The 14,116-nt window shown below is 40.6% G+C and overlaps 1 protein-coding gene across 4 annotated transcripts in view; it reads left to right on the forward strand.

Moving 5' to 3' along the window:
* Positions 1–14,116, forward strand: part of LOC129712021 (G-protein-signaling modulator 1-like) — a 139,982-nt gene that overhangs the window by 76,670 nt on the left and 49,196 nt on the right. For all 4 annotated transcript variants that reach the window (XM_055660147.1, XM_055660149.1, XM_055660146.1 and 1 more), the window contains 2 exons: positions 754–862; positions 11,921–12,047. In XM_055660147.1, the coding sequence (XP_055516122.1) occupies positions 754–862; positions 11,921–12,047 (236 nt within the window). The remainder of the gene's footprint in view (positions 1–753; positions 863–11,920; positions 12,048–14,116) is intronic.

Here is a 14,116-nt window from a genome sequence, read left to right on the forward strand (position 1 = left end):
GGAACTATGTATAAATGCTGCTGTAATTTTGACATGGTGAAATTAAAATGTATAAAAATGGCCTTTGTTAAAATCTGACAATGTGCTATTTAACCACATGAGATTTTTGTCTATTACAAATCTCAAATTGTGGAGTACAGAGGCAAATAAATAAATGATGGGTCTTTGTCCCAAACATTATGGAAGGCACTGTACATCAGAATGTCTTTGGACCTTTCTGCAGTGTTTAAGAAATCTGACCTCTCAAAACAAATGCAATCCTGTATTTTTCTTCATACGTGCAATTTGCCCATCTGATGTTCTGGGTTGAAGTTTATTTGGCTACAGTGTGTTGGCAACTTTCCCAAAGAACCTTCATCCCTTTCATGATTATTTTACCATCTTCGGTCTGTCTGGCCTTGTTATCTTTATAAGAAAATCTGTTATCTTTGTTAGAAGATCTGTTATGAGAATCCAATGTATTGTGGTGCAGATGACACTCTGACCATATAAACAAACACCAGATGAGAATTTATGTAGTTTCACACTTCACATTATAGCTGGTTGTATGGTCTCCAATGTCTCCAAATTCATGAATTTCGTTATGCAGTAAAGGATGGGCACCATCCTACTAAACTACTTTATAGTATAGAAAAGAGATAACAGAAATATGTTTGACAACCGATGAAAGAAAAATATTCTAAACTCATTTTCAGTTGTACGATAGGGCACAAGAAACGGAGCTATCAGGTGTTCTTTTTGGTTTTTGGACAGAGTTGGCGAAGGAAGAGCGTGTTGGAGTCTGGGAAATGCCTACGTATCACTTGGGAGCCATGAGCAAGGGCTACATTTTGCGTCAAGACACCTAGAAATCTCCAGAAAGGTGAGAAAACTTCACACCCACATCATAGAATCTTAGAGCAGTGGAGGCTGCCACTTGGCCTAATGTATTTCTGCTGATTGTTTGAAAGGTTCGTCTTATTTCGTGATACCCATACATCTATTTCCCCTTGTCCATTTGTGGTCCTCGTAACCAGTTGTCTTTTGAAATTTACTTTCTGAATCTGCGTTCAACATCCCTTCAGGAGAAGGCAGGAGTGGGGTACTGATTGGGGATACCCATAGAAACATAGAAATTAGGTGCAGGAGTAGGCCCCCTTCGAGCCTGCACCGCCATTCAATATGATCATGGCTGATCATCCAACTCAGTCCCGTACCTGCCTTCTTCCGTACCCCCTGATCCCCTTAGCCACAAGGGAAACTCCCTCTTTATAGCCAATGAACTGGCCTCAACTACCCTCTGTGGCGTTCAGAGATTCACCCTTCTGCATGAAAAAGGAGTTTTAAAGGATTTCCCCTTTATCCTTAAGCAGTGACCCCTTGTCCTGGGGTAACTCGGGAACAATCTTGCATCTAGGGATGATCAGCCATGATCACATTAAATGGCGGTGCTGACTCAAAGGGCCGAATGGCCTACTCCTGCACCCATTGTTTATTGTCAGGTAGCGTAGTCCAAATTTGAAGTAACTTAATATTTTTCAGCAAAGTTCTGATCATCTCAATTTTATTCCATATTTCAGTCACCTTACATATATCCCCTTTCCATCAGTGGATGCAGTTTATCACTATTTAATCTTTTCTATTTTCCCTGTTCTAACGAGAACAGTCTTGGTTCAGGGCAGAGAGAAGCATGAAATATCTACTCCACACACATTGCTCTCGATGGAATAATCCAATGATTTCCAAGACTGACAAAGAAGAATGACTGAACATGAAATCAAATGAGCCTCATAAATAATCTTGGCATTTTATAACATACATGTTCAAAATATTCTGAACAGTTTGCTGTAAATGTCTTTATCTCAATGTACATAGTTAAGGAGATTAATTGTGGACGGGATAAATAATTCCACTGGTTAAAACATGCAGTATGTGACTATGCATCGAGAATCTCATGTCCCCAGTAAATATTGAGGAATATAAAAATAAACTCAAAACAGTGAATTTTATTTTTAGTGTTATTCAAAATGAAAATAATTTTTAGTTAATTTATGTTAATAAATAAGAGCGGTGTGGTTATAAGCTGATTAGCGGCAACATCCCAAGGATGTTTTAGCACTTCATATGATAGTAAGAACAGTCATTCGTTTGATTTCTTTTTCTGTTTTACACATACTGATTAGTTGGCCTTAAAATATAGACATTCAACATTGTAATCTAAAAGAGTAAGAAGATGATCTAATAGTTTGACAATTAATTAGAAGATTTTGGCTTAGCACACAAGTGCGTGATGTGCAGTAATGTTAATTTTAGGAAATTTCTTTTATAACCTGCCTATTAATGCGACCGGCCTCTTCATGCTCCTTGGATGCCAGATGGGTGAGAGTATATGTTAATTGGAAGCACCAAGGAACATCTTGTGCAAGTAAAGAACTTTCATTGTTGACAATGCCGACAGCTGATTTACACAATGACATTAATGATGATAAGGAAAATGATCTAAGCATGTATTTTTGGCCCTTGATGGAGGATTACTGTTGGCCAGGGTGGTTTCCCTGTTCGACTCCAAATTGTTTCATACTATCTTTTATATCCACCAGAATACGCAGATGGCTTCGTTCTCCGCCAACAGATGACATATTTTGTTAATACAGCTTTCTCTAATTATTGTACTGCACTGACATGAGATTATATGCACGGGTCCTGATTTGAGCTTGAACCCACATTGCCAGATATTGAAATACAGGCAAGTGTAGCACAGAAGCCAAGATTTTCCTATTGTGATGAAAAGAGTTTGAGCAGATAAACACTAAAGGTTCAGTTCATTCCAATGTGTAATTGCATCCAATTTTACTGCATTGTACTAATCAAATCGGCGGCATGCTAAGTAGTAAGGAAACTGAATAAGATCATTGGTTTTAGGCAAAGGAAAATGGTGGATATATTTCAAATTCTGAATATTGTGTTAGAGAAACAAAATTGAATGAATAAAAAAAAAAGTCCTTATCTAATTTAGTAAACAGATTGAACATGGATTTGATCATTGATAGTGTCCTAAAATAACCTTGGGCCACCTTGCATGTTGTCATGAATCTTAGACTGGAGTTAAGCAAGGCCATATCATTGCCACCACAATGTTTCAGTCCTTCACACATGCAACAGGCTTCCAGTTGGAGTGCAATTAACCTGCAGGGCAAATGGGAAACTGTTCAAGCTATGCTACTTCCAATCAAAACCATGGTTACCCCACTCTTAGTAGTCAAGCTGCATTAAGACCTGGCTCACTCACCAAAATGTATGAAAGGAGGGGCCTGACACTCAACATCAGCAAACCTCGTATCAACTTGCCCTCACTGTTAACATTGCCTTCTGACAATGAAAGTCCACGATGATGCATTGGAAAATACTGACCACCTCCCATAACTCGAGAGCCACTGCTCAACGAAAACTGATGGCGATAATGAAGTTCATCATCACCTTCAATGCACCAGGACAGATTTTTGGTCATTATAGGGTAAAGAGTGTTTGAAAGGTCACGACTTCAAACCCAACTCAGTGGTTTACCAAACAGCACTTCTGTACCATTCTGAGGCGTGGATTATCAACAGTAGACATCTCAGCACTGGAAAGAGACCACCACTGCACAGCATCCTCAGCACTTCAACTCCCCCTCCCATTCCGTATCTGGCCTTTCTGTCCTGGGCCTCCTCCATGGCCAGAGTGAGTCCCACCACAAATTGGAGGAGCAGCACCTCATATTTCGCTTGGGTAGTTTACACCCCAGCGGTATGAACATTGACCTCCAATTTCAGGTAGTCCTTGCTTTCTCCCTCCTTCCCCACCCCTTCCCAGCTCTCCCACAGCCTACTGTCTCCGCCTCTTCCTTTCTTCTTCCTGCCCCCCCACCCCACCCCCACATCAGCCTGAAGAAGGGTCTCGACCTGAAACGTCACCTATTCCTTCGATCCATAGATGCTGCCTCACCCGCTGAGTTTCTCCAGCATTTTTGTCCACCTTCGATTTTTCCAGCTTCTGCACTTCTTTCTTAAACATCCTCTGTATCCACTGGTATAACTGGCATAATTCACATTCCAATGCACAACCACAGATTGCTGAATAAAACACTCAATCCAAGCTCTTTTGTGGTAAGAGATTACATGATGGATGAAGGAAAAGAATGAAAGATGTTCAAAGAGTCTCTTTCAAAAATAGCAACATCTTCATTGATGCCTGGGTCCTGATTCTTCAAAGTAGTGAAGGAGCATTCAGGTTGGCACTGAGAGTGATAACACCACTTTGAGGATTAGGAACAGTGGAAGGGTAGAGCATTGAACAATATAGCTCAGAAACAGGCCCTTCGGCCCACAATCTCAATGCTGAACATGACCCTAGACTAAACCAATCTTCTCTGCCTGCACATGATCCATATCCCGCAATTCCCTGAACCTCCATCTCCCTGTGTAAAATATTGCAGGCACTATGCCATAGGCACAATGAAAAATGCAAGCATTGGAGCTAATGAAACAGCACCTGTTCTCCCAGTAAACAGCTTTTCATATGTTTAAATTAGTGACTCCAAACTCGAATCTTGTGGGTCATATAATTGTTCTGCTATTAAAGGTAACATGTTAATTAGTCATGGTAATTACATCTAAATTATATATACAGAATTGGGTTAATTAGATACGGACTCATTTGCTGAAAAGCCAAGTCATTCTATGTAATGCTGACGCCCTATTTGTTGTAAGCATCTGTATGTGGAGCTCATTTTAGCACCGTGCTACAGGCTAATTGCATTTGTGATTTTTAACTGTCAAAACAAGAAATTCTCCTTTGAAATGTTAGTTTGGATCATAATCCTGGTTGAAAAGATGAGGAGGAGTTTTAGTTGCAAGCAACAAGACTCACCCGATCACAAATTGGGCAACGTGTATTCTGCTGACATTTAAATTCTACACCATGCTTACATTCTGATTAGAGCCCAGTAATGAACAATTGTTAAATGTGCCTTCTCCTGGAGTTCATTATAGAGGGCACGATAACCTAATTGTGCAGACCAGTAAACAAACCTTACTCGTATCCATTTTAAATTGACTTGTACAGTCCTTGAGAGACTTTTAATATCTGGTGTTATCTTTAAACCCCCCAAAACACTTAAAAATCATGCTGCATTTGATTTCATTAAAGACATTTGTCACCGTTAAATCCTTCTGATGTATTTGTTCCTAAATCTAATTAAGATGTTTTTTTTGTGTTGATTACAAACTAAAATGGTATATCATGAAATCTTTCTTCCCTGTGATAACTTAAGAACGGCTTCCACAAGTTGTGCTTGGCCAAAAATGTTGCTCGTCTCCAGGGAGAATGATACAGCTTGGATATTCAAGCTAATATTATTTGAACAGCGACTGATGCAATCAACATGAATCATACTCGTTAAAAAGTGAAGTATGGGTTATTCAGGCATCAGTGTATCTTTGCTGCATCCGATAGCAGAAGATCATTACACGTAATTGGCCAGATCATCTGATGGCAAGAGGAAATCAGGTTCATTTGTGGGATTAATTTTAAACCAAATTTAATATTATTTTTGTACGTCAAATAAAACCTTCCCAAGTACGTGGATGTTTGATAACGTGGTCATTAGATCTGGGGAATTAGTAAACCTGAATACATTTTGAATCCTTTTTGAGGGTTGAAACATCATTGCTGTACCAAGCACTGCTGTCGCTCATACATTCATGCACGTACATAAAGAAAATCCAATGGCACTGTCTGAAGATCGGGGACGCATCCAGGTGTCTTTCTCGCACTCTTGCCTTCCCGAAGTTGTAAATTTTTATTTTTTTTTCCAAGAATGCGTTGAAATATTTGAGTAGTTTGATGAGAATCTATTTAAATTCAAGTGCATTCAGTCTAGTTTAAATTCAAGTTTGTTTAACAGATGTAAGAATTAATGGGCATTAAGCTTGAAGAGTTAAAGCAACGAAGCATATCTTTAAATTATGTCTAAAAGTGAATGCACAAAATAAATTTATGACGTAATTCAACTGAATTATTCTGAAAGTGCTGTAACTTTTGAGGAAAGTTAGATAAAAAAGTTAGTCCACTTGGAATCCAGGATGGTTTGGTAAATTGAATCTAAAATTGGCTTGATTATACGAGGCAGGTAGGGGGTTGTTTTTGTGACTAGAATTCTATGACCTGTGGTGTACTGCACTAATTGGTAGTGGGATTTTTGCTGTTTGTCGTATATAAATTGGATGAGAATGTCTGTGGTTTGGTGAGTGATTTTGCTGATGACGCAAAGATTTGTGAAGTTGTAGACAATGAGGATAGTGTGCTTATGTACACGGGATAGAATGCTGATAAATTGGGCAGAGTGGTGCCAAATGGCTTAATCCACATATTTTGAGTTGCCTAATACGGACCTGGTATTGCAGCTCCAGTTGCAGGGGAGATTACCTGGGGGCGAGGTGGTTTGGGTGGAAAGGAATGAGTGAGCCAAGGGGTGGCGGAAGGAGCAGTATCTGCGGAAAGCAGAAAGGAGTGGAGATGGTAGGATCACATTGGAGGTGATAGAAACATCAGAGGATGATGTGTTGGATGCGGAGACTGGTGGGGTGAAAAGTGATGACCAGGGGATCTCTATTCTTGTTCTGCGGGGAAGGAGAAGAGGAGAACTACGGCACACAGGAGATGCCAGTGAGGGATCCATCTTTCACAGAAGGGGGAAAAACATGTTTCCTGAAGAAAAAGGATTCCTTGGATGTCCTTGCATGGAAAGTGTCATCATGGTAGCAGACGTGGAGACAAAGGAATTGAGAGTAGGGAATAGCATCCTTGCAAGAGGCAGGGTAGGTGGAAATGTAGTTCAGATAACTGTGGGAGTCAGCTTATCCAAAGGCACTATCGTGTCTGCCTCAGCAACCACCCCTCACAGTGCGACCCAGGCACTCGCCACAATCTCTATTGTGTCTCTGCCCGCACATCTCCTTCAAACTTTGCCCCTCTCGCCTTAAAGCTGTGCCTTCTGGTATTTGATTTTTACATCCTGGGAAAAAAGTTCTGACTGTCTACCCTATCTATGCCTCTCATTATTTTATATATGGTACTTCCATCAAGTCTCCCTGCAACCTCTGGTGTTCCGGAGCAAACAATCCAGGTTGTCCAACCTCTCCCTGCAGCTAATACTTCCGAATCCAGGCAGCATTCTAGTTGACCTCCTCCAAATCCTTTCCAGAGACTACACATCCTTCCGGTAATATAAGGAATTACTCTTTAACATCAGGTGGATTCGTAATGCTCAGCATGTGAGATGACATCTGAAGAACACATCACAGGATTAAAAACACCTTAGGAATGTGTGGGAGGGGAGTGGGGGAATATTCCAATTTAAGTTTCATCTCAGATGGCAAGTCTGGATTTTGTATAATCACACGTCTTGGTTTTAAAATGTAATTCAATGTGTCGTTTTTACTGGTTCTGACATGACAAGCTTTTAGAATGAGATAACCGCTTTATTCCTTGGAGCGCATGAGGCTGAGTGATGATCTTATGGAGGTGTATAAAATCATGAGGGAAATAGATAGGATGAATGCAGAGAGTCATTGTCCCAGAGTAGGGGAATCGAGAACGGGAGGGCACAGGTTTAAGGTGAAAGGGGAAAGATTTAATTAGAACCCGAGGAGAACATTTTTCACACAGAAGGTGATGGACATACGGAACAAACTGCCAGAAGATGTAATTGAGGCAGGTACAATAACAATATTTGAAAGACATGGGCAGGTATATGAATCCGAAGATTTTGGAGAGATATGAGCGAAACACGAGCAAATGGGACTAGCTTGGATGGGGCATCTTGGTCAGTATGGTGGAGTTGGGTTGAAGAGCCTGGTTCCACGCTTTACATCATTAACAAATTCACAGTAACTTTACCGGTACTTAACATAATTCAGCTCAGCCTTTGATGAGTACATCTCCTGTGCTCATGGTGTTTGTCGAAGAGTTACAGAGAGGAAAGCATCATGCTGATTTAATGTCTTCCAATAAATCAATGATATGTTTGTATTGCTGTTATATTTTCCTCATGGAGAGGAATGGTGTGTTCTGAGCATCACTGGTAAATCATCTTTATCGTCCATTCTGGATTAACTGGGAAGATGCTGAAGGTGAAATAAAAACACCTTTCCTCATCCTGATCTTCAGCAAGCGTAATTGCACAGTAAATGTTAAGCCTCCCATTGCCTCTGTTTTCTATCTCCTGCCCTTTTCTCACCTCCTGACATTTGCAGACTTTGTACTGATAATGAACAAAGAAACATAACAACAAGATACTGTAGTCATTATAAAGTAATGAGATCTGGTTATTACAGTGTTACACAGCTTTAATGTAATTTCAGGAGAGCAGTGAATTGTACAAAGCATTTGCTGTGTACTTATGCTTGATGAATGCAGTTTGAAGAATTTTTATTTTGTAGTATAAAATATTTAATTTTAAGAATTTGTCGTGTTCAGAAATACTCTCTTTTCTGATTCCTGATGTGATGAAATCAATGCTTGGGTGCAATGTATTTGCCTTTTTACCATTTGGCCACCTATTTGAGTTTGATGAAATGGGCAGGATTTGGACCATTCACTCTCTGCCTCTGCGCAATTTCTGGTTACATCATATTGAAACACATTGGGCACGGCAGAGAAATAGGCAATATAGTAAATAAGTAGTTCTTCTTTCGTGTGGCGTGCACAGCCTAAAGTTGTTGGACAAGTTGTTTTATTTGATCTTCCGTTTGTGCACGTCGAGTTGATTGCATTAGTCGAAACGGGGCCGACCATGTGTAGGTTCCAATCTTCCACCCCAAATAAGTACTTGAGTCTTCATTAAGGAAGAAATTACTGCTGGAATCCCATTTCCCATTTCCTGCAAGCCTAGGCAGACCAAGCGCAAGTCTACACTTGGTCTCGATGATGTACAGGAGGCCACATCGGGAATACCAGATGCAGTAGACGAGGCTGGAGGGGGTGCATGTGAACTGGATGCTTGTGGTGTGCCTCAGGGTTCAGTGCTGGGGCCCATTACTGTTTGTCATCTACATCAATGATTTGGTGAGAACACACAGGGCAAGATTAGCAAGTTTGCTGATGGATCAAAAGTTAGTGGTTTTGCAGATAATGAAGATGGTTGTGAATGATTGCAGCAGGATCTGGATCGATTGGTTAGGTAGGCGGAGGAATGGTTGATGGAATTTAATACAGAGAAGTGGGAGGTGTTGGATTTTGGGACATCGAACAAGGGCAGGACCTACACAGCAAATGGTAGGCCTCTGGGTAGAGCAGAGGGATCTAGGAGCGCAGGTGCATGGTTCCTTGAAAGTCGAGTTGCAGGTAGATAAGGTGGTCAAAAAGGCTTTTGGCACTTTGGCCTTCATCAGTCAGAGTATAGAAGTTGGAAGGTCATGTTACAGTTGTATAAGACGTTGGTGAGACTGCATTTAGAATATTGTGTTCTGTTCTGGGCACCATGTTATAGGAAAGATATTGTCAAGCTTGAAAGGGTTCAGAAGTGATTTACGAGGATGCTGCCAGAGCAAGAGGATGTGAGCTATAGGAAGAGGCTGAGTAGGCTGGGTCTGTATTCCATGGAGCGCAGGAGGATGAGGGGAGATCTTAGAGGTATACAAAATCATGAGAGGAATAGATCAAAGTCTTTTGAGTAGGGGAATCGAGGACCAGAGGACATGGCATCAAGGTGAAGGGGAAAAAATTTAATAGGAATCGGAGGAGTAACCTTTTCACACAAGGGGTGGTGGGTGTATGGAACAAGCTGCCAGAGGAGGTAGTTGAGGCTGGGACTATCCCATTGTTTAAGAAACGGTTAGACAGGTACATGGATAGGACAGGTTTGGAGGGATATGGACCAGGCGCAGGCAAGTGGGATTAGTGCAGCTGGGACATTGTTGGCCGGTGTGGGAGAGTTGGGCCAAAGGGCCTTTTTCCACTCCGTATCACTCTATGAATAGTTCTTGTGAATAAAATGTTTGCCACTATTCTGGGGAAACCTGACACATTTCAACACCTTTATGTACACAAGAAAACACTGATTCTGGAAATTTGAGCAAAACACAATGTGCTAGAGGAACTTAGTGAGTCAGGCAGCATCTGGACAGACGATGTTTTGGGTCATGATCCTCTTCAGATTTAAGAAGGGTTTGGACTTGACACGTGGAGGATGTGAGTGATAGAATGGATTTGGAGGATGCAAATTATGGGTGATAAATGTAGACGATGCAACTGATGGGGATGGATTTGGAAGACGACATGTTGAGTAAGAATAAATGCTGAAACGTTGACTTGCATCATACCACAATAGATATGAAGGGTTTGGAAGGCAATGAACTAAATGCAGCCAAATGGGACAAGGCCAATATTCTACCGTGGTTGTCATGAACAAGGTGGGCCACATGCACTGTGGCCCAGTGTCCAATTTGACTTGGTAATGATCCTGTCCATTTTAGGTTCTTAGGATGTTTAAAGGCATTGTATATAGAATCCATGATAGAAAAGAGTTGGAAGTTAAAGTGGGAAAATTAATAATTGGTAATGTTGTTTTCTTAAGTTAAAGAAGTAGGTATTACTTTATTGTGGTAAGGAATTCCAATCTGTTAAAGTCCGGGGAATGTAATGTGTTTCTGTCCAAAACAAGATTATGTCCTTGGTCCAAAGCTGTTTAAAAAAAAATGTCATGCAGAGAAAAGGAACCACACTAATGGACCTGTCCCACTTAGTCTCCTGAAGTCACCTAAAACGTTGCCGATGTGGCTGCCACATGGTCGCTGGGGTGTTGCCTGTATGGTCGTGAGCAGTCTCCTCAGTGGCCCAAAGAGTCGTAGCGCCTTTCTGGTCACTGAAAAATTTTCAACATGTTGAAAATTTTTCAGCGACAGTGGCGACTTTGGGTTTGATGCTAAATTAGCGTAGCTTGGCGTAGGTGTGGTCGTAGGGTGTCGCATGGATGTCGTCGGTTGTCGGCAGGTGACGTAGGTTGGCGCAGGTGCTGACTTCGGTGAATTTCAATGTCGTATCCGCCAGCAATCGCCTAAAAAATTGCCAAGTGGGACAGGCCCATTAGTCCAGTCCCCATTGTTTTGTCGACCTGCTACGAATATGACAGTCGCCGGAAAAAATCGCCTAAGTGGGACATCCCCGTCATCAGTGTACACTACTGTTGTGCATCCCCGTCTAAGTAAAATACTGAGGTTTGTGCTAAGTGCTGTTCTTTCACTATCAGTCCTTGAATGAAGATTGTTTAAATTCAAACCTTTCCATTAATCATAGCTGTTCAGCTGAGTAAAGGGTAATATTTAAAAACAAACAAAATTTTGTATTCGGGTGCCCAAGCAATGTTCAAAAACAAACAACTTTCCAAACGCTGAACTTGATGCCAATAACAGCAGCGTGTCTTTCAAACACAGTGGTTTAAAGATTTGCCCAAGACTTCCAATGTTCCATTATGCATAATGTAATATCAACATTTAAATGTTCCTTCAGCATATGAATATATTTCATTAGCGATACAGATTTTTGCATTGGCCTGGTGTAATGTGCAGAAACTGTGGAAGAATCATAGTCTCATCTGCTATGCAGCAATCGGGATTGGCCATTAAACAATAATAAACAGGAGGTGGTCTGGAATGTGCAATGACAACTCAATTAAACATCGACGTACAGTGCAGCTTCTGAATTTAGTCTCATGTTTTTTGCATCAATTGCATCAGACCGGGCACTAAATTTCCTGTTTTTCTTTGCTTTCAACTCCCGACTCCTGCCCCACCCCACACTTGCCACCTTCGGTATATCACTAGGACAACCCCACCCCCTTCCCCCCCAAATCCAAAAAAACCTACATGATGCAAGTTTTCAGTCTTGGGATGTCTTCTTGCAGATCGGCGATCGAAGTGGTGAACTTGCAGCCAGTTTTAATGTGACACAACTGCAGTCGGTGCTCGGCATGAGCTCAGCTCCAGAGAATAGACAGTCGACTCCTTACCACTCCGATTATGAAGCACAAGGTAGGTGGATCTTTTTTTCCCCCCTAAAATAACAATGTTACGGATAAACTATTTTATTCATAAGGCATGTAATTGGACAGAAGCAGAGTAGAATCATAGTGTGTGCCAATAATACACCGTAATTTAATAGCACCGTAAAAGGCATAATGATTAGTGGTGTTAAGTTGCCTCGAAGATCTATTCCTGTTTTTAAAAAATCCTTTGACTGTCTGAGTTATGTCTTGTTGACACAAGCTGTTGGTTTTGTGGGTGTGATTCTGGGGTTTGTATGGTTCTTTTCATTTTTTTTTTAAATCCAGTAATGTACTTGTATGAGTTTTGCAAAGTAGAGCTCAGTAAATACATATTAAGCTAAGTCCAGGTTAACTAGCTGAAGATCTCAAAGAACAGTCTGTTTGTCTTCTAACTAAATGTAAGGTGCATTTGTATTCTAATTTGGTTTTTAAATGTGACAATTTCTTGTTCTTTTATTGCTCATATTTGTGATGCTTGAAGACATATTTAAAACATTCCAACTTTTTTTTTTCTTTGTTTTAAATTTATTTATTTATTTATTTATTTATTTTTTAATTAGAAGTACAGTAAATTACAATAATACACATCACATATATCTTAATACATTTGTTGTACCACTTTGTTTTTCGAGCTTTAAAAAAGATAGAAATAAAAGAAGTAAGGAAAGTGAGCAAGAATCGTGAAGGTGCAGGAATGTGTTGGGAAAAGAAAGCCCCTTCCAACTTTTTATATCATCCATATCGGTTACTGCAACGATGCCTGGTTTTCTACAGTCATTTTTCAGTCTACAAGGGAATTGATTATCTGGCAAACATAATGAAGGTTGCAGTGCCCTCCGTAATGTTTGGGACAAAGACCCATCATTTAATTATTTGCCTCTGTACTCCACAATTTGAGATTTGTAATAGAAAATCTCACATGTGGTTGAAGTGCACATTGTCAGATTTTAATAAAGGCCATTTTTATACATTTTGGTTTCACCATGTAAAAATTACAGCAGTGTTTATACATAGTCCCCCCCCCCCCCCCCCCCCCCCCCCCCCCATATTTCAGGGCACCATAATGTTTGGGACACAGCATGTCTTGTAAATGAAATAATATAGGTTGCTCTTCCTTGGGTGCATTTGAGAAGAGACTATATAGGTAATTGAGAATAGAAAGAAATGCTGAATGTAAACCAAGGAAGTGGCAAACTCACAAAATCAGGCAGCATTTGTTGAGAGGGATTTAGTTATCAATGTGAAACAGTAAGCTTTCATCAGCTGGATATACTGATGAGGTGAATGAATGAGATTTAGATGAGTCTACAGTGAATTAGAAACCCAAGCACAAATCATTTAGGCCAATACATCTGGTTCAGTGCTAAAAATTCAAAATCATTCAGGCCAATACATGTGGTTCAGTGCTAAAAAATGCAGCTGTGGTCCCAGACCATGCATCAGCATTGTACATTTCTGGATCAAGGAAGCAACGCCTGTGACTCTGCACAAGTGTTTCGGTTGATATTACTGAACCCTGAAGTACTTTCAGGATAGAAGAATTGGAACAGCATGGGGACATTTATCCCATCAAGCCTGTGCCTGCTCTCTGCAGAGCAATCCATTCAATCTGAGTGTCTTGTGCTTCCCACACAACTTTACATTGGTTTTGGTCTTCAAATATTTAATCATTTCCATTCTGATAACTATAACTGAATCTGCATTTAACCCACTCACAAGCAGAGCATTCCAGGTACAAACTGCTAGTTTACACCCCTCAATCTTTTACAATCATTTTACGTTTGTGCCCTGTGGTCATTAAATCCTCCACCATTGGAACTATTGTTCTCTACCCAAAGTGAACCCTTCAAGGTTTTGTCCTCCCATATCTCCTCTCAACCTCATTCTTCATACTGCAAACATGAATAAATTACCGGGCAGGCAAATGCGAGTATTCCACCATGGTTGCTCTGCTAAAATTGTTGTGATTACATACTCAGGAACTGGACTGAAGGGAGAAGGTTTTGCAAGTAATTTAGATGGAGCATCTTTTAATAGCACTGTCTTGGGAGTGGA

This window comes from Leucoraja erinacea, chromosome 31 (genome assembly GCF_028641065.1).
Source record: "Leucoraja erinacea ecotype New England chromosome 31, Leri_hhj_1, whole genome shotgun sequence".
Lineage (NCBI taxonomy): Eukaryota > Metazoa > Chordata > Chondrichthyes > Rajiformes > Rajidae > Leucoraja > Leucoraja erinaceus.